Genomic DNA, 19,693 nt, shown 5'->3' with positions numbered 1-19,693 from the left:
GGGACCACTATTGAAGTTTCGAAAGGAACGAAAATTATTTTGTTTGGTCCTTGTCTTATTTGACTTATCCTGAGGGAGGGTATGACCCTTCCCTCCAGTAATGTCTGAAATGATCTCTTTCAATGCAGGCCCGAATAGGGTCTTACCTTTGAAAGGGATGGACAAAAGCTTAGATTTAGACGACACATCGGCTGACCAGGACTTAAGCCATAACGCTCTACGCGCTAAAATGGCAAAACCTGAATTCTTAGCCGCTCATTTTAGCAAGATGAAAAGCGGCGTCTGTAATGAAAGAATTAGCTAGCTTAAGAGAGCCTCAAACCAAAAGGCAGCTGCAGTGGTTACAGGAACAATGCATGCTATAGGTTGAAGAAGATAACCTTGATGAACAAAAATTTTCTTTAGGAGACCCTCTCATTTTTTATCCATAGGATCAATGAAAGCACAACTGTCTTCAATAGGTATAGTTGTACGCTTAGCCAGTGTAGAAATAGCTCCCTCCACCTTAGGGACCGTCTGCCATGAGTCCTTTATGGTGTCAGAAATGGGAAACATTTTCTTAAAAACAGGAGGGGGAGAGAACGGAATACCTGGTTTATCCCACTCCTTAGTAACAATGTCCGAAATCCTCTTAGGGACCAGAAACACATCAGTGTAAACAGGAACCTCTAAATATTTGTCCATGTTACACAATTTCTCTGGAACTACAATAGGGTCACAATCATCCAGAGTAGCTAAAACCTCCCTGAGCAATAAGCGGAGGTGCTCTAGCTTAAATTTAAATGCCGTCATATCTGAATCTGAGGGAGAGATTTCTGATTCAGGAAAGATGTTCTCTCAGACAGACAGCAAATCCCTCATCCCTACTTCAGAACATTGTGAGGGAATTTCGGATACGGCTACTAAAGCGTCAGAAGGCTCAACATTTGTTCTTAACCCAGAGCTACTGCGCTTCCCTTGCAACCCAGGCAGCTTAGATAAAACCTCTGTGAGGGCAGTATTCATAACTGAAGCCATATCTTGCAAGGTGAAAGAATTAGACGCACTAGAAGTACTTGGCGTCGCTTGTGCGGGCGTTACTGGTTGTGACACTTGGGGAGAACTAGATGGCAAAACCTGATTTCCTTCTGTCTGAAAATCATCTAATGCCAAACTTTTATAAGTCAAAATATGATGTTTGCAATTTATAGACATATCAGTACAAGTGGGACACTTTCTAAGAGGGGGTTCCACAATGGCTTCCAAACAAATTGAACAATGAGTTTCTTCAGTGTCAGACATGTTTAACAGACTAGTAATAAAGCAAGCAAGCTTGGAAAACACTTTATTTAATGAAGAAATTTTTTTTTGGCAAAAACGGTACTGTGCCTTTAAGAGAAAAAGGCATACACAAACTGCAAAACAGGTTAAAATTGCTTCAATTTTTCTGAAATTTTAACAGTGTACCCACTAAGCTTTAGAAAGATTGCACCACAAGTTAATAAGCAATAAACCCCCAAATGAAAAAAAAAAAAAGGATTGAAGTATGTCTAAAACTGGTTAAACACCCCTATAAGCACCTTGCCACAGCTCTGCTATGGCCCTACCTGCCCTTAGGAACGACAATATGGGGTTAAAGCTTCTCCTAAGGTCCTGATGATCTTCTGAGGGCCTATTCGAAGTTGCTTGCTGCTTGTCTGTATAACTAGGCCCCGCCCACCTCACTCGATGTTACTGGGGCCTACTCAAATCTAACAAACCTAGTTTGAAAACCATGTGGGTTATAACAAACCCAAAATAAGCCAAATGACCCCTCAAGCAAACGTCCCATAAACATAAAAAACTTTACTCCTAGAACACACAGACGTTTGTCCCAATTACACATAAACAAACTGAGTGCCCAAAAAAATTTAGCCCTTTATGCAAGCTAGTAAAACCTCTTTCATACTAGGATTACTGCTTCCCCTTCCCCTAATGGGGATACTGTCAGCCTTTCTGAGTTAACGCAGTCTCTGCAGAAAAATGACTTAACATACCTCATTGCTGTATAGCAAGAACCATTCCTCACACTGAAGTTTTCCTGTACTCCTCAGCTCATGTGGGAACAGCAGTGGACCTTAGTTACAAATGCTAAAATCATAATCCTCCAGGCAGAAATCTTCATCTATGTCCTGCCTGAGAGCAAATAGTACAACACCGGTACCATGTAAAAATAAACTCTTGATTGAAGATGAAATAAACACCTCTTCTCTTTACTCTTCCTGCTTAGAGCCAGCAAAGAGAATGACTGGGGGGTGGAGTTAAGGGGGGAGCTATATAGACAGCTCTGCTGTGGTGCTCTCTTTGCTACTTCCTGTCAGGAAGGACAATACCCCACAAGTTAGGATGAATCCGTGGACTAGGTACATCATGCAAAAGAAATCTGGCTCCCCGGCAGCCGGAGGTCTAGAAGATGCCGATTCCGTCCCAGAGAGAACGCCCTCCGAAAAATCGGAGGAGTCCTCACCAGCGGATAATCAGAGACATCCAACGTAGTAGATGACCCCCGGGACGGAAAGCTGTGTCTTTCCCTTCACAGGGAGTAGTAAGGCATGTAAGGCCGCAGACAACAAAATTTATGCTTACCTGATAAATGTATTTCTTTCTTGACACGAGTCCACGGATCATCATTAGTTACTGTTGGGAATATCACTCATGCCCAGCAGGAGGCGGCAAAGAGCACCACAGCAAAGCTGTTAAAAATCACCTCCCTTCTATCCCACCCCAGTCATTCGACCGAAGTAAAGGAGAGAAAGGAAGCAACAAGGTGCAGAGGTGTCTGAAGTTTATAAAATACTAACAACCTGTCTAAATAACAGGGTGGGCCGTGGACTCATCGTGTCAATAAATAAATGCACCAGGTAAGCATAAATTTTGTTTTCTTTCTAATGACACGATGAGTCTACGGATCATCATTAATTACTGTTGGGAATCAATACCCAAGCTAGAGTACACAGATGATAAGGGAGGGACAAGACAGGGAACCTAAACGGAAGGCACCACTGCTTGAAGAACTTTTCTCCTAAAAGCGACCTCAGCTGAGACTAAAAAGTCAAATTTATAGAAGTTTGAAAAAGAGTGAAGAGAGGACCAAGTTGCAGCCTTGCAAAACTGTTCCATAAAGGCTTCATTTTGAATGCCCAGGAAGAGGAAACAACCCTCGTAGAAAAAGCCGTTACTCCTTTGGGAGGCTGCTGTCCAGCAGTTTCACAGGCAAAACAAATGATATTCTTCAACCACAAAGAAAGAAGTAGCCGTAGCTTTCTGTCCCTTACGTTAAACAGAAGATTGAAGAAAATCCTTAGTCGCCTGTAAATAGAATTTTAGTGAAGTACCACGTCCAGATTGTGTAGAAGCCGTTCCTCCTGAGAAGGATAAGTTCACAAGGAAGGAACTGCAATCTCCTGATTAATGTTCCGGTCTGAAACTACTTCAGGGAGAAACCCTAATTTAGTACGTAAAACCACCCTATCCGATTAAAAAATAAGGTAAGGAGACTCATACTGTAATACTGAGAGCTCAAACTCTACGAGCAGATGAAATAGCGACAAGAAACAAAACTTTCCAAGATAACAACTTATTATCTAAGGAATGCATCGGCTCAAATGGAGCCCCTTGAAGAATTTTAAGAACTAAATTAAAACTCCAAGGAGTAACTGGTTTGAATACAGGCCTGATCCTGACAAAACGATTGTATGTCTGGGAAGTCCGCCAGACGTTTATGTAACAAAATAGACAAAAGCAGATATTTGACCCTTTAGGGATCTTGCAGATAATCCCTTCTCCAAACCTTCTTGGAGAAAGGACAGAATTCTAGGAATTCTAACTCTACTCAAAGAGTAGCCCTTGGATTCACACCTGTATAGATATTTACGCCATATCTTAATGGTAAATCTTCCTAGTCACAGGTTTACGAGCCTGAAAATGAAAGATGAAAGAAGGGTCCTTGAAGTAGAAGATCCTTCCTCAAAGGAAGTCTCCAAGGTGGAAGAGATGACATGTCCACCAGGTCTGCATACCAAATCCTGCAAGGCCACATCGGTGTAAGGAGGATCACTGACGCCCTCTCCTGCTTGATTCAAGCAATGAGTCGAGGTAGAAGAGCAAATGGAGGAAATAGGTATGCGAGAGTGAAATGCCCAGGTACCGTCAGTGTCTATCAGTACAGCCTGAGAGTTCCTTGACCTCGACCCGTACCACTGAAGCTTGGCATTCTGCCAAGAAGCCATGAGATCCAATTCCAACTGACCCCATTTGAGAATCAGAGCAAGGAAGTGGTAAAGTGTTTTCCAGCCTAACATAGGCAAAGAGAATGACTGGGGTGGGATAGAAGGGAGGTGATATTTAACAGCTTTGCTGTGGTGCTCTTTGCCGGCTCCTGCTGGGCAGGAGTGATATTCCCAACAGTAATTAATGATGATCCATGGACTCATCGTGTCATTAGAAAGAAACGGCTGTTTGCAGCTGGGCAGTGAAATCTGGCGGCCAACAGGCCCCTCCCGTGGGAGGATCAGTCGGGCCTTGGGGAGCTGCTTGTGTGATCGGCAATGTAGGGAACACACCTCGCGGGATGGAGAAGCCTCAGAGGTGAACGGCTCAATAATGCTAAATATCTTATTCTTTTTAGATATTGCAATCTTATCAAAGCATGTGGAACACAGTTGAGCAGGCGGATCAACCTGCACCTCCTCACAATAAACACAGGTATTAGATTTAATTAAAGAGGGGGTATCCTCTAACATATCAGAGTCCTCCATAGCTTGCGCCTTTAATACGGACTAGATAGATTAAAAAGGCACCTTTATAAACCAATTGCCGAGGCACTCACCACCTCCTATGACCCGGACCACAGAGAAAACGTTCCGTCTCCCGCAAATGCTGATCAGGAAAGAGGAAGTTAAAGAGGCCACACCCGGTCACATGGATTGCCATGCAGGACCGCCCCTGCACTATAGAGAAAACGCGCCAAAAAAAGGATGCTCCAATCCACACCTGACTGTTCCAGATTGCTAGAGCCTCATCTCACACATGACGCAGCACCAAACAAAGATATTATGAATCAATCCCCTCCTCTTCAATAATCCCCTTTCAGGGATATTAACCCTTGATTCTATACAGATAAAAGGAGACACATTGTGACCCTGTCTTCTTGCGTTATCATATGTGTATAAATGAAACGATCTTACCAAAATCTATGCCGTCGAACAGGAACACGGCCCTTTAAGTGTGACAGATTAGTAGCATCGCTCCTGACATGGATTTGAGTGAAGAAAGCAGGCAGCTAAACTCATCAACGCTGATTGCTTTAGGAGCTGTTAATCTGAGTCGGGATGGTTTAGCAGAAAGACTCTCTCTGCATCTCCGGACTCTAGCTTTCACCCATGTTCTCACTGAGAGGCTGACAGGACTACTTAAAACCCCAGTCCCATTTCGAAGTGTACTACCCTCCATAAGAGACTACTCCAAATCTTCTGACACTTCTCTGCCAACCTCCGGTGACGAAAGGCAAAGAATGACTGGGGGATGAGGGGAGGTATTTAAGCCTTTGGCTGGGGTGTCTTTGCCTCCGCCTGGTGGCCAGGTTTTTATTTATTCCCACAAGTAATAAATAAAGCAGTGGACTCTCCTCCCATTAAGTTGGAAAAAACAGAATTTATGTTTACCTGATAAATTACTTTCTCCAACGGTGTGTCCGGTCCACGGCGTCATCCTTACTTGTGGGATATTCTCTTCCCCAACAGGAAATGGCAAAGAGCCCAGCAAAGCTGGTCACATGATCCCTCCTAGGCTCCGCCTACCCCAGTCATTCGACCGACGTTAAGGAGGAATATTTGCATAGGAGAAACCATATGATACCGTGGTGACTGTAGTTAAAGAAAATAAATTATCAGACCTGATTAAAAAACCAGGGCGGGCCGTGGACCGGACACACCGTTGGAGAAAGTAATTTATCAGGTAAACATAAATTCTGTTTTCTCCAACATAGGTGTGTCCGGTCCACGGCGTCATCCTTACTTGTGGGAACCAATACCAAAGCTTTAGGACACGGATGAAGGGAGGGAGCAAATCAGGTCACCTAAATGGAAGGCACCACGGCTTGCAAAACCTTTCTCCCAAAAAATAGCCTCAGAAGAAGCAAAAGTATCAAACTTGTAAAATTTGGTAAAAGTGTGCAGTGAAGACCAAGTCGCTGCCCTACATATCTGATCAACAGAAGCCTCGTTCTTGAAGGCCCATGTGGAAGCCACAGCCCTAGTGGAATGAGCTGTGATTCTTTCAGGAGGCTGCCGTCCGGCAGTCTCGTAAGCCAATCTGATGATGCTTTTAATCCAAAAAGAGAGAGAGGTAGAAGTTGCTTTTTGACCTCTCCTGTTACCAGAATAAACAACAAACAAGGAAGATGTTTGTCTAAAATCCTTTGCAGCATCTAAATAGAATTTTAGAGCGCGAACAACATCCAAATTGTGCAACAAACGTTCCTTCTTCGAAACTGGTTTCGGACACAAAGAAGGCACGACTATCTCCTGGTTAATGTTATTGTTAGAAACAACTTTTGGAAGAAAACCAGGTTTAGTACGTAAAACCACCTTATCTGCATGGAACACCAGATAAGGAGGAGAACACTGCAGAGCAGATAATTCTGAAACTCTTCTAGCGGAAGAAATTGCAGCCAAAAACAAAACTTTCCAAGATAATAACTTAATATCAACGGAATGTAAGGGTTCAAACGGAACCCCCTGAAGAACTGAAAGAACTAAGTTGAGACTCCAAGGAGGAGTCAAAGGTTTGTAAACAGGCTTGATTCTAACCAGAGCCTGAACAAAGGCTTGAACATCTGGCACAGCTGCCAGCTCTTTGTGAAGTAACACAGACAAGGCAGAAATCTGTCCCTTCAAGGAACTTGCAGATAATCCTTTCTCCAATCCTTCTTGAAGAAAGGATAGAATCCTAGGAATCTTTACCTTGTCCCAAGGGAATCCTTTAGATTCACACCAACAGATATATTTTTTCCATATTTTGTGGTAAATTTTTCTAGTTACAGGCTTTCTGGCCTGAACAAGAGTATCAATAACAGAATCTGAGAACCCTCGCTTGGATAAGATCAAGCGTTCAATCTCCAAGCAGTCAGCTGGAGTAGGACCAGATTCGGATGTTCGAACGGACCTTGAACAAGAAGGTCTCGTCTCAAAGGTAGCTTCCATGGTGGAGCCGATGACATATTCACCAGATCTGCCTACCAAGTCCTGCGTGGTTACGCAGGAGCTATCAAGATCACCTACGCCCTCTCCTGATTGATCCTGGCTACCAGCCTGGGGATGAGAGGAAACAGCGGGAATACATAAGCTAGGTTGAAGGTCCAAGGTGCTACTAGTGCATCTACTAGAGTCGCCTTGGGATCCCTGGATCTGGACCCGTAGCAAGGAACCTTGAAGTTCTGACGAGAGGCCATCAGATCCATGTCTGGAATGCCCCACAGTTGAGTGATTTGGGCAAAGATTTCCGGATGGAGTTCCCACACCCCCGGATGCAATGTCTGACGAATCAGAAAATCCGCTTCCCAAGTTTCCACTCCTGGGATGTGGATTGCAGACAGGTGGCAGGAGCGAGTCTCCGCCCATTGAATGATTTTGGTCACTTCTTCCATCGCCAGGGAACTCCTTGTTCCCCCCTGATGGTTGATGTACGCAACAGTCGTCATGTTGTCTGATTGAAACCGTATGAACTTGGCCCTCGCTAGCTGAGGCCAAGCCTTGAGAGCATTGAATATCGCTCTCAGTTCCAGAATATTTATCGGTAGAAGAGATTCTTCCCGAGACCAAAGACCCTGAGCTTTCAGGGATCCCCAGACCGCGCCCCAGCCCATCAGACTGGCGTCGGTCGTGACAATGACCCACTCTGGTCTGCGGGAGGTCACCCCTTGCGACAGGTTGTCCATTTTACATAGTGTTTCTGGAATGACCAGATAATCACAATCATCCAAATTGGATAACACCTCCTTAAGCAGAGCGCGGAGATGTTCCAACTTAAATTTAAAAGTAATCACATCAGGTTCAGCTTGTTGAGAAATTTTTCCTGAATCTGAAATTTCTCCCTCAGACAAAACCTCCCTGGCCCCCTCAGACTGGTGTAGGGGCCCTTCAGAAACAATATCATCAGCGTCCTCATGCTCTTCAGTATTTTCTAAAACAGAGCAGTCGCGCTTTCGCTGATAAGTGGGCATATTGGCTAAAATGTTTTGATAGAATTATCCATTACAGCCGTTAATTGTTGCATAGTAAGGAGTATTGGCGCGCTAGATGTACTAGGGGCCTCCTGTATGGGCAAAACTGGTGTAGACGAAGGAGGGGATGATGCAGTACCATGCTTACTCCCCTCACTTGAGGAATCATCTTGGGCATCATTTTTACTAAATTTTTTATGACATAAATCACATCTATTTAAATGAGAAGGAACCTTGGCTTCCCCACAGTCAGAACACAATCTATCTGGTAGTTCAGACATGTTAAACAGGCATAAACTTGATAACAAAGCACAAAAAACGTTTTAAAATAAAACCGTTACTGTCACTTTAAATTTTAAACTGAACACACTTTATTACTGCAATTGCGAAAAAGTATGAAGGAATTGTTCAAAATTCACCAAAATTTCACCACAGTGTCTTAAAGCCTTAAAAGTATTGCACACCAAATTTGGAAGCTTTAACCCTTAAAATAACGGAACCGGAGCCGTTTTTATATTTAACCCCTTTACAGTCCCTGGAATCTGCTTTGCTGAGACCCAACCAAGCCCAAAGGGGAATACGATACCAAATAATGCCTTCAGAAAGACTTTTCTATGTATCAGAACTCCACACACATGCAGCTGCATGTCATGCTGTTCTCAAAAACAAGTGCGCCATACCGGCGCGAAAATGAGGCTCTGACTATGATTAGGGAAAGCCCCAATAGAATAAAGTGTCTAAAACAGTGCCTGCCGATATTATCTTACAAAAAATACCCAGATTAAATGATTCCTCAAGGCTAAATATGTGTAAATATGATCGATTTAGCCCAGAAAATGTCTACAGTCTTAATAAGCCCTTGTGAAGCCCTTATTTACTGTGTGAATAAAAATGGCTTACCGGATCCCATAGGGAAAATGACAGCTTCCAGCATTACATCGTCTTGTTAGAATGTGTCATACCTCAAGCAGCAAAAGACTGCTCACTGTTCCCCCAACTGAAGTTAATTCCTCTCAACAGTCCTGTGTGGAACAGCCATGGATTTTAGTAACGGTTGCTAAAATCATTTTCCTCATACAAACAGAAATCTTCATCTCTTTTCTGTTTCAGAGTAAATAGTACATACCAGCACTATTTTAAAATAACAAACTCTTGATTGAATAATAAAAACTACAGTTAAACACTAAAAAACTCTAAGCCATCTCCGTGGAGATGTTGCCTGTACAACGGCAAAGAGAATGACTGGGGTAGGCGGAGCCTAGGAGGGATCATGTGACCAGCTTTGCTGGGCTCTTTGCCATTTCCTGTTGGGGAAGAGAATATCCCACAAGTAAGGATGACGCCGTGGACCGGACACACCTATGTTGGAGAAACAAGATACATATTGCAGTCATTGTTAAAAGTTACTAGGAACAGCAGCTTTTATTGGTGTAAAACTGTTTATGTATCCGTTGCAATAAAATTCTATTATGAGATAGCAAAACGCAAAGCAACCTCTTACCTTGTCCTCTCTGAAGCCTCTCCTCGAAGAAGCAGAACTCTCATCTTCTTTACCACTACTTTTCCTCGATGAATACTGTTCATCTGCTTTTCTCTGTTGCAAGACAAATACGAAGAGTCAGCAAATTCATCATGTAGATCAGTGTTTCTCAACCGTGATCCTCAAGTACCCTCAACCGGACAGGTTTTCATTATAGCTGAACTAAAGTACAGGTGAAATAATAAGCTGATCAGTAACCATTGTTACTAAACTCCACTCACCCATCAGCTGATTAATTCACCTGTGCTCTAATTCAACTATAATGAAAACCTGGCCTGATAGGGGTACTTGAGGATCACGGCTGAGAAACACTGATGTAGACTACAGTTTAGAAGAGAACTTTTTACAAGCCAAGGATACAGCTGGGTTCTAGCCCAACAAACCCACCAAGTGCTTACACATAAAAACCTGGGTTTGAATGCCAGAAGAGAGAAAGAATGGCACCATGGAGAGGTTTTGAGATCTTGGTAGAGTATGCAGCTGTCCGGTAGTTACCTATGGTGAATTCTGCACACTTCTCACTATTAAATGAGTCAGAGGTACATGCACCAGAAGATACAGAGCTATATCATTCTACATTGGCTACATGCTGATCTAGTAGAACACAATGACATCTCACATTCTGCTAATCCTCTTTTTGCTACTACAAATAAAAAGTTAAGGGGTTGTTTCTGCTGCTGCTGCAATAGGTAGAATATTGAGCAATTCGTCTTGAAGGGGTTGCTGTTCTTTTTCTGATCAGTTCTACCCCTTTTCATTTTTTCTGAACATAACTGTTGGAATACGTGCAGGCATGTAAGTTCCATTCCTCCAGGAGTACTTCAACATGTATTTCCACATGTAGTAAGAAACTCATCTTCAGAGTTTCTTTATGCCAAGTAGAGTTTAATCAGGATAAATCAAATTTATTTGCATGAGTCCTAACCAAAGATAGAAGATTCTGGTACTGTGTTCCCAACTGATATGGTGCCATAGACTTTATCACGTGGGAATTACACTCAGGAGGAAGCAAAACATACCAGAGCTTAAATCCCTCCTACGTACTCTGAATTCTCAGTTTTGTGCCTACATATAATTAAAGATTTTATATTACAATCTCAAACTGTTTAATGTCCTTTTAAAGAAAAAGGTAAAGTTAAACGTTTGTGAATACCCCATATCATTTCTCAGTAGTATTTAAATGCAGTCGCTAACTTTGTTTTAATGTACAGGCTACATTTTTTGTGATATACCAATTATAAATGTATTACAGTTTCCTTCCCGACTCCTCCCAGCAGCTACTTCCGTGTTCTCCTGCTCTATATTCTACGACAGTTGAAAGCGCGTTCACTATGTTAATTTGAACTGCGCATGCGCAATTTTCCATTGACACAAAGTATTTAAAGAACAAAAATATTTATTGAGTACTATAGTGCCTTAGAAATCAGCTGCAGAATTTCTACCGTGCAACCCTTTTCACACTCTATTGTTTCTCTTTGCTTTGGAAATATACAAATTCTAACTTCTCTTTTTCTGAATAATACATCTTTATTTTAAAGTCTATTTAGATTTCCTACATTCAAAAAAATTAGTATACGCAAATTATTTATTCGCAATGTTATTACAATTTAAACTACTGTTGCTGAATAAAACACATTGCTCTCTGTATTATAAATTATATGTTTAATCCTCAGCATTCTAACTTTCTCTTTACGCCAAGCATTTATTTCTTCAAATTGTAATTACAATTTGTTGTACTTTTGCTGAAATAAAACATTTGCGATTTGCAATAAAAGTTAGATCGAGATTCCCTGAATTCTAAATATTTATATAGGCAAAGCATTTATTTCTAAAAAAGGTAACTTTGAAAGTACTGCAAAAAGCATATCGATATTGAGATTACAAGTATGCTTATAGCATAACTGTTGATACTTTGTATTGATTGAAAAAAGAATGTCTAAAATAAATATTCATAAAATATATAAAATATCGTTTGCAGGTAAAATGTTACTTCAAAATAGTTCATTTATTTACAGTGTCAATTGATAATTAAGATAATACTAAAGCTTTGAACCTCACTTGGACCGCGATCGATGTCTACTTCCATTTTGTTGTGAGAATATGAAGACAAGTCAGACAGACCATGCGCGTCTCATGAACGTGCATGGTGAAGAAAGTTGGATGATAGCAGTCAACGCATGCGCTTAGGACTCGCGTGATGTTGCAATCGATTAAAACTAGACTGTCGATCAATTTTTAAAAATGGGGGGCGGGGAAAATATTGTTATCCGTCGGCATATTTTAAGGTAAAAAACTGCTTTACAGAATCCGATCTGTAAAAATCCATGAATTAAACTGGGGCTATTTTTAAATAATCTGTAATATGGCGCTAACGAGTGTTGTGAGCTTTACCTTGCATTTAATAGCAGACCATGCGCCTTCGCAGTTCTATAACGTAGAATGCATCAATTAAAAAAAAACAAAAAACATTAACAATCATTGTTAGTCAGTTTAGATACTAGGAACAGCTTTTGATGACATAAGACAGTATGTATCCATTGCAATAAAATTTTACTATAAGATTGCACAACGCAATGCTCTCACCTTATCCTCAGTGAAGCCTCTCCTTGAAGAAGCAGCACTTCCATCTTTATCACTGCTTTTCCTCGATGAATACTGATCATCTCCTTTCCTCCACTGTAAGACAAATAGCTAAAAAGTCATAAAAAGCATCATGTATGCTATGAATTCTCTGTAAACTGTGTTCTAGTGCTTACAGTTTAAAAACTGGGTGTAAATGACAGATGAGAGAAAGAATGGCACCATGGAGGGGTTTTGAGATCTTGGGAGAGTAAGGAGCTGTCCGGTAGTTACTTAAAGCGACAATCCAGTCCAAAAAAAAAAAAACTTTCATCCTTCAAATAGGGCATGTCATGTTAAACAACTTTCCAATTTACTTTCATAACCAATTTCTGCTTTGTTCTCTTGGTATTCTTAGTTGAAAGCTAAACCTGGATAGGCTCATATGTTAATTTCTCAGACCTTGAAGGCCACCTCTAATCAATGCATTTTGACAGTTTTTCACCACTAGAGTTAGTTCATGTGTGTCATATAGATAACATTGAGCTCAAGCACGTGAAGTTACCTAGGAGTCAGCACTGATTGGCTAAAATGCAAGTCTGTCAAAATAACTAAAATAAGGGGGCAGTTTGCAGAGGCTTAGATACAAGGAAATCACAGAGGTAAAACGTGTATTATAACTGTGCTTGTTATGCAAAACTGGGGAATGGGTAATAAAATGTATGCTTATCTGATCATTTCTCTCTTTCCAGATATGGTGAGTCAAAGACGTCCTCAATTACTGTTGGGAATATCACTCCTGACCAGCAGGAGGCAGCAAAGTTTCGACTGAAGGAAAATGGAGTAACACAAGGTGTAGAGGTGCCTGAACAGAAAATTCTTAAGTTCCAGCAATGCTAGAAAAACTGAGAATAATCCAAAGAAATATAAGCACCAAGGCTTAAATTCTGAATCGAAATTATCGAGGGAACCAGCACCCTAAACAGATATCTAGATGCTTCCACCAGAAGTCTCCAAGAATCGCGACCATCAAAGTCGTTAGTACCAAAAATCCCATGTGACGAAAATGTCTCCCTAAAAAGACGTTCCACAACAACCCAGAGCTCTAAAAACAAAAAAAAAGGAAATGTATGCTTACCTGATAAACTGATTTCTTCTACAATACGACGAGTCCACGGATTCATCCTTACTTGTGGGATATTATCCTCCTGCTAACAGGAAGTGGCAAAGAGCACCACAGCAGAGCTGTATATATAGCTCCTCCCTTCTCTCCACCCCCAGTGGAAGAGAAAAGAAAAGCTAAAAGGTGCAGAGGTGACTGACGTTTTGAATACAAAAATATAATCTGTCTAATATGACAGGGAGGGCCGTGGGCTTGTTGTATCGTAGAAGAAATCAATTTATCAGGTAAGCATAAATTTTCTTTTCTTCTACTAGATACGACGAGTCCACGGATTCATCCTTACTTGTGGGATACAATACCAAAGCTACAGAACACGGATGAACGGGAGGGACAAGACAGAAGAGAGAGAAGGCACCACTGCTTGAAGAACTTTTCTCCCAAAAACAGCCTCAGAAGAAGCAAAAGTATCAAAATTGTAAAATTTGGAAAAAGTATGAAGGGAGGACCAAGTCGCAGCCTTACAAATCTGTTCAACAAAAGCATTGTTTTTTAAAGCCCATGTGGAAGCCACCGCTCTAGTAGAATGAGCTGTAATCTCTTCAGGAGGCTGCTGTCCAGCAGTCTCGTATGCCAAACGGATGATGCTTTTCAGCCAAAAAGAAAGAGGTAGCCGTAGCTTTTTGACCCCTACGCTTTCCAGAATAAACCACAAATAGAGAAGATGTTTGACGGAAATCCTTGGTCGCTTGTAAGTAAAACTTCAAGGCACTAACCACGTCCAGATTATGTAACAGACGCTCCTTCTTAGAAGAAGGATTAGGACATAGAGAAGGAACAACAATTTCCTAATTAATATTCTTATTTGAAACAACCTTAGGAAGGAATCAAGGTTTAGTACGCAAAACCACCTTATCAGAATGGAATATAAGATAAGGCGAGCATTGTAATGCAGAAAGCTCAGAAACTCTTCGAGCAGAACAGATAGCAACTAAAAACAAAACTTTCCAAGATAAAAGCTTAATATCTATGGAATGCATAGATTCAAACGGAACCCCTTGAAGAACATGTAGAACTAAAATTCAAACTCCATGGCAGAGCAACAGGTTTAAACACAGGCTTGATTCTGACTAAAGCCTGACAAAAGGACTGAACGTCTGTGACATCCACCAGACGCTTGTGTAGTAAAATTGACAAAGTGGAAATTTGTCCCTTTAAGGAACTAGCTGATGATCCCTTCTCCAATCTTTCTTGGAGAAAGGACAAAATCCTAGGAATCGTAAGCCTACTCCATGAGTAGCCCTTGGATTCGCACCAATAAAGATATTTACGCCATATCTTATGGCAAATTTTCATAGCAATAGGCTTCCGAGCATGAATCAAAATATCAATAACTGACTCAGAGAATCTCCAGGCAGTCAGCTGCAGAGAATTTAGATTTGGATGTTGGAACGGACCTTGAATGAGAAGGCAGTATCCACGGTGGCAGAGATGACATTTCCACTAGATCTGCATACCAAGTCCTGCGTGGCCACGCAGGCGCTATCAAGATTACCGAAGCCCTCTCCTGTTTGATTCTGGCAATCAGACGAGGCAGGAGAGGAAAGGGAGGAAACACATAAGCCAGGTTGAACGACCAAGGTACTGCTAGTGCATCTATCAGTACTGCTTGGGGATCCCTTGATCTGGATCCGTAACAAGGAAGTTTGGCATTCTGACGAGATGCCATCAGATCCAATTCCAGTGTGCCCCATTGACAAATCAAAGTCACAAACACCTTCGGATGGAGCTCCCACTCCCCCAGATGAAAAGCCTGACGACTTAGAAAATCTGCTTCCCAGTTCTCCACTCCTGGGATGTTGCTGATAGATGGCAAGAGTGCGTCTCTGCCCATCAAATTATCTTGGAAACCTCTCATCGCTAGAGAACTCTTTGTTCCCCCTTGATGATTGATATATGCTAGAGTCGTGATATTGTCCGACTGGAACCTTATGAATTTGGCCAAAGCCAACTGAGGCCACGCTTGAAGCGCGTTGAATATTGCTCTCAGTTCCAGAATATTGATTGGTAGTAGGGACTCCTCCTGAGTCCAAAACACCCTGAGCCTTCAGTGAATTCCAGACTGCACCGCAGCCCAAGAGGCTGGCGTCCGTCACTATGACCCATGCTGGTCTGCGGAAGCACATTCCCTGGGACAGATGATCCTGTGACAACCACCAAAGAAGAGAGTCTCTGGTCTCTAGATCCAGATTTATCTGAGGAGATAAATCTACATAATCCCCATTCCACTGTCTGAGCATGCACAGCTGCAGTGGTCTGAGATTTAAGCAAGCAAACGGAACGATGTCCATTGCCGCTACCATTAATCCAATGACCTCCATGGCCTGATGGCCGAGGAGTGGACCGAAGTGCCCGGCAAGTAGTTAAGATCTTTGACTTTCTGACCTCCGTCAGAAATATTTTCATGTCTACTGAGTCTATCAGAGTTCCTAGGAATGGAACTCTTATCAGTTGAACTAGTGAACTCTTTTGTATATTCACCTTCCACCCGTGAGTTCTTAGAAAAGCCCGCACAATGTCTGTGTGAGATTTGGTTAGCTGGTAAGTTAATGCCTGAATCAAAATATAGTCCAGATAGGGCGCCACTGCTATGCCCCGCGGCCTTAGAACCGCCAGAAAGGACCCTAGCACCTTTGTGAAGATTCTGGGAGCTGTGGCCAACCCGAAAGGAAGGGCCACAAACTAGTAGTGTTTGTCCAGGAAGGCGAACCTGAGAAACTGGTGATGATCTCTGTGGATAGGAATGTGAAGATACGCATCCTTTAAGTCCACGGTAGTCATATATTGACCCTCCTGGATCATTGGTAAAATAGTTTGAATGGTCTCCACCTTGAACGATGGGACTCTAAGAAATTTGTTTAGGCATTTGAGATCTAAAATCGGTCTGAAGGTTCCCTCTTTTTTGGGAACCACAAACAGATTTGAGTAAAACCCCTGCCCCTGTTCTAGTTTTGGAACTGGGCAGATTACACCCATGGTATATAGGTCTTTAACACAGCGTAAGAACGCCTCTCTTTTTGTCTGGTCTACAGACAAACGTGAAAGATGAAATCTCCCTCTTGGGAGAAAATCCTTGAATTCTAGTCGATACCCCTGGGTCACGATTTCTAATGCCCAGGGATCCTGAACGCCCCTTGCTCAAGCCTGAGCGAAGACAGAAAGTCTGCCCCCTACTAGATCCAGTCCCGGATCGGGGGCTGTCCCTTCATGCTGTCTTGGTAGCAGCAGCAGGCTTCTTGGCCTGTTTACCTTTATTCCAGGTCTGGTTAGGTCTCCAGACTGACTTGGATTGTGCAAAATTCCCCTCCTGCTTTGTGGCGGAGGAGGAAGTAGAGAGGCTCCACCTTTAAAGTTTCGAAAGGAATGAAAATTATTTTGTTTGGCCCTAATTTAACCGTCTTGTCCTGAGGAAGGGCATGACCTTTACCTCCAGTAATGTCGGAAATTATCTCATTTAGTTCAGGCCTGAATAGGGTCTTACCTTTGAAAGGAATAGCTAACAGCTTAGATTTTGATGACATATCAGCAGACCAAGACTTAAGCCATAACGCTCTAAAATGGCAAAGCCTGCATTCTTTGCCGCTAATTTAGCCATTTGAAAAGCGGCATCTGTAATAAAAGAATTAGCTAGCTTGAGAGCCTTAATTCTATCCAAAATATCATCTAATGAGGTCTCAACCTTAAGAGACTCCTCTAGAGCCTCAAACCAAAAAGCTGCTGCAGTAGTTACTGGAACAATGCACGCTATAGGTTGAAGAAGAAAACCCTGATGAATAAACAATTTCTTTAGAAGACCCTCTAATTTTTTATCCATAGGATCTTTGAAAGCACAACTGTCCTCAATAGGTATGGTTGTACGCTTAGCCAGGGTATAAATAGCTCCCTCCACCTTAGGGACCGTCTGCCAGGAATCCCGAATGGTGTCAGATATGGGAAACATTTTCTTAAAAGTAGGAGGGGGAGAGAACGGAATGCCTGGTCTATCCCATTCCTTAGTAACAATGTCCGAAATCCTTCTAGGGACTGGAAAAACATAAGTAAGTAGGGACCTCAAGATATTTATCCATTTTACACAATTTCTCTGGTGGGATGACAATCATCCAGAGTCGCTAAAACCTCCCGGAGCAACAAGCGGAGGTGTTCAAGCTTAAACTTAAAGGCCGTCACATCTGAGTCTGTTTGAGGGAACATCTTTCCTGAGTCTGAAAGCTCTCCCTCAGACAGTAATTCCCCCACCCCCAAATCAGAACACTGTGAGGGTACATCGCAGATGGCCGATAAAGCATCAGAGGGCTCAGTATTTACTCTGATACCTGACCTGCTGTGCTTACCCTGTAAACCTGGCAGTTTAGATAATACCTCTGTAAGGGTAGTTGACATAACTGCAGCCATATCTTGCAGGGTGAAAGAATAAGACGCACTAGAAGTACTAGGCGTCGCTTGAGCGGGCGTTAAAGGTTGTGACACTTGGGGAGAATTGGATGGCATAACCTGGTTCTCTTCAGACTGAGAATCATCCTGAGACATACTTTTATCACCTAAAATATGTTCTTTGCAATGTAAGGCCCTTTCAGTACACGAGGGACACATTTTAAGTGGGGGTTCCACAATGGCTTCTAAACACATAGAACATTGACTTTCCTCAATGTCAGACATGTTGAAACAGACCAGTAATGACCACAGTCTTGAAAACACTTTATTTAGTGAAAAAAACAACAATCTGAAAAACGGTACTGTGCCTTTAAGAGTAAAAAAAAGCGTACAATTTCTGCAAAACTGCTCTAAAATGTTATAATTATCACAATTTTAGGATATATGTGCCTTATCTTGCCAGCTAAGATTGCACCACAAGTAAGGAATGCTTAACCCTTAATGGAAAAAACATAATTTATGCTTACCTGATAAATTCCTTTCTCCTGTAGTGTAGTCAGTCCACGGGTCATCCATTACTTATGGAATATATCTCTTCCTAACAGGAAACTGCAAGAGAATTACCCAGCAGAGCTGCTATATAGCTCCTCCCCTCACCTATCATACTCAGTCATTCGACCAAAGCAGACGAGAAAGGAGGAACCATAGGGTACAGTGGTGACTGGAGTTTAATTAAAATTTAGACCTGCCGTAAAAACAGGGCGGGCCGTGGACTGACTACACTACAGGAGAAAGGAATTTATCAGGTAAGCATAAATTATGTTTTCTCCTGTTAAGTGTAGTCAGTCCACGGGTCATCCATTACTTATGGAATATATCTCTTCCTAACAGGAAACTGCAAGAGAATTACCCAGCAGAGCTGCTATATAGCTCCTCCCCTCACCTATCATACTCAGTCATTCGACCAAAGCAGACGAGAAAGGAGGAACCATAGGGTACAGTGGTGACTGGAGTTTAATTAAAATTTAGACCTGCCGTAAAAACAGGGCGGGCCGTGGACTGACTACACTACAGGAGAAAGGAATTTATCAGGTAAGCATAAATTATGTTTTCTCCTGTTAAGTGTAGTCAGTCCACGGGTCATCCATTACTTATGGAATACCAATACCAAAGCTAAAGTACACGGATGAAGGGAGGGACAAGGCAGGAACATTAAACAGAAGGAACCACTGCCTGAAGTACCTTTCTCCCAAAAATAGCCTCCGACGAAGCAAAAGTGTCAAATTTGTAAAATTTTGAAAAAGTGAGAAGTGAAGACCAAGTCGCAGCCTTGCAAATCTGTTCAACAGAGGCCTCATTTTTAAAGGCCCAGGTGGAAGCCACAGCTCTAGTAGAATGAGCTGTAATCCTTTCAGGAGGCTGCTGTCCAGCAGTCTCATAGGCTAAGCGTATTATGCTACGAAGCCAAAAAGAGAGAGAGGTAGCCGAAGCCTTTTGACCTCTCCTCTGTCCAGAGTAAACGACAAACAGGGAAGAAGTTTGACGAAAATCCTTAGTTGCCTGCAAATAGAATTTCAGGGCACGGACTACGTCCAGATTATGCAAAAGTCGTTCCTTCTTTGAAGAAGGGTTAGGACACAGAGATGGAACAACAATCTCTTGATTGATATTCCTGTTAGTAACTACCTTAGGTAAGAACCCAGGTTTAGTACGCAGGACTACCTTGTCTGAATGAAAAATCAGATAAGGAGAATCACAATGTAAGGCAGATAACTCAGAGACTCTTCGAGCCGAGGAAATAGCC

The 19,693-nt window shown here is 42.2% G+C and overlaps 1 protein-coding gene across 4 annotated transcripts in view; it reads right to left on the bottom strand.

Annotated features, from left to right (window-relative positions):
- The window catches only part of LOC128666513 (RNA-binding protein 6), a 206,186-nt gene that overhangs the window by 60,814 nt on the left and 125,679 nt on the right, over positions 1–19,693 (bottom strand). For all 4 annotated transcript variants that reach the window (XM_053721153.1, XM_053721156.1, XM_053721157.1 and 1 more), the window contains exons 15-16: positions 12,363–12,455; positions 9,741–9,833 (exon numbers count right to left, since the gene is read on the bottom strand). In XM_053721153.1, the coding sequence (XP_053577128.1) occupies positions 9,741–9,833; positions 12,363–12,455 (186 nt within the window). The remainder of the gene's footprint in view (positions 1–9,740; positions 9,834–12,362; positions 12,456–19,693) is intronic.

The sequence above is a fragment of the Bombina bombina genome, chromosome 7, assembly GCF_027579735.1.
Source record: "Bombina bombina isolate aBomBom1 chromosome 7, aBomBom1.pri, whole genome shotgun sequence".
NCBI classification, from domain to species: Eukaryota; Metazoa; Chordata; class Amphibia; order Anura; family Bombinatoridae; genus Bombina; species Bombina bombina.
The sequence above is the reverse complement of the archived record's forward strand: the minus strand, read 5'-3'. Positions and strand labels throughout refer to the sequence as shown.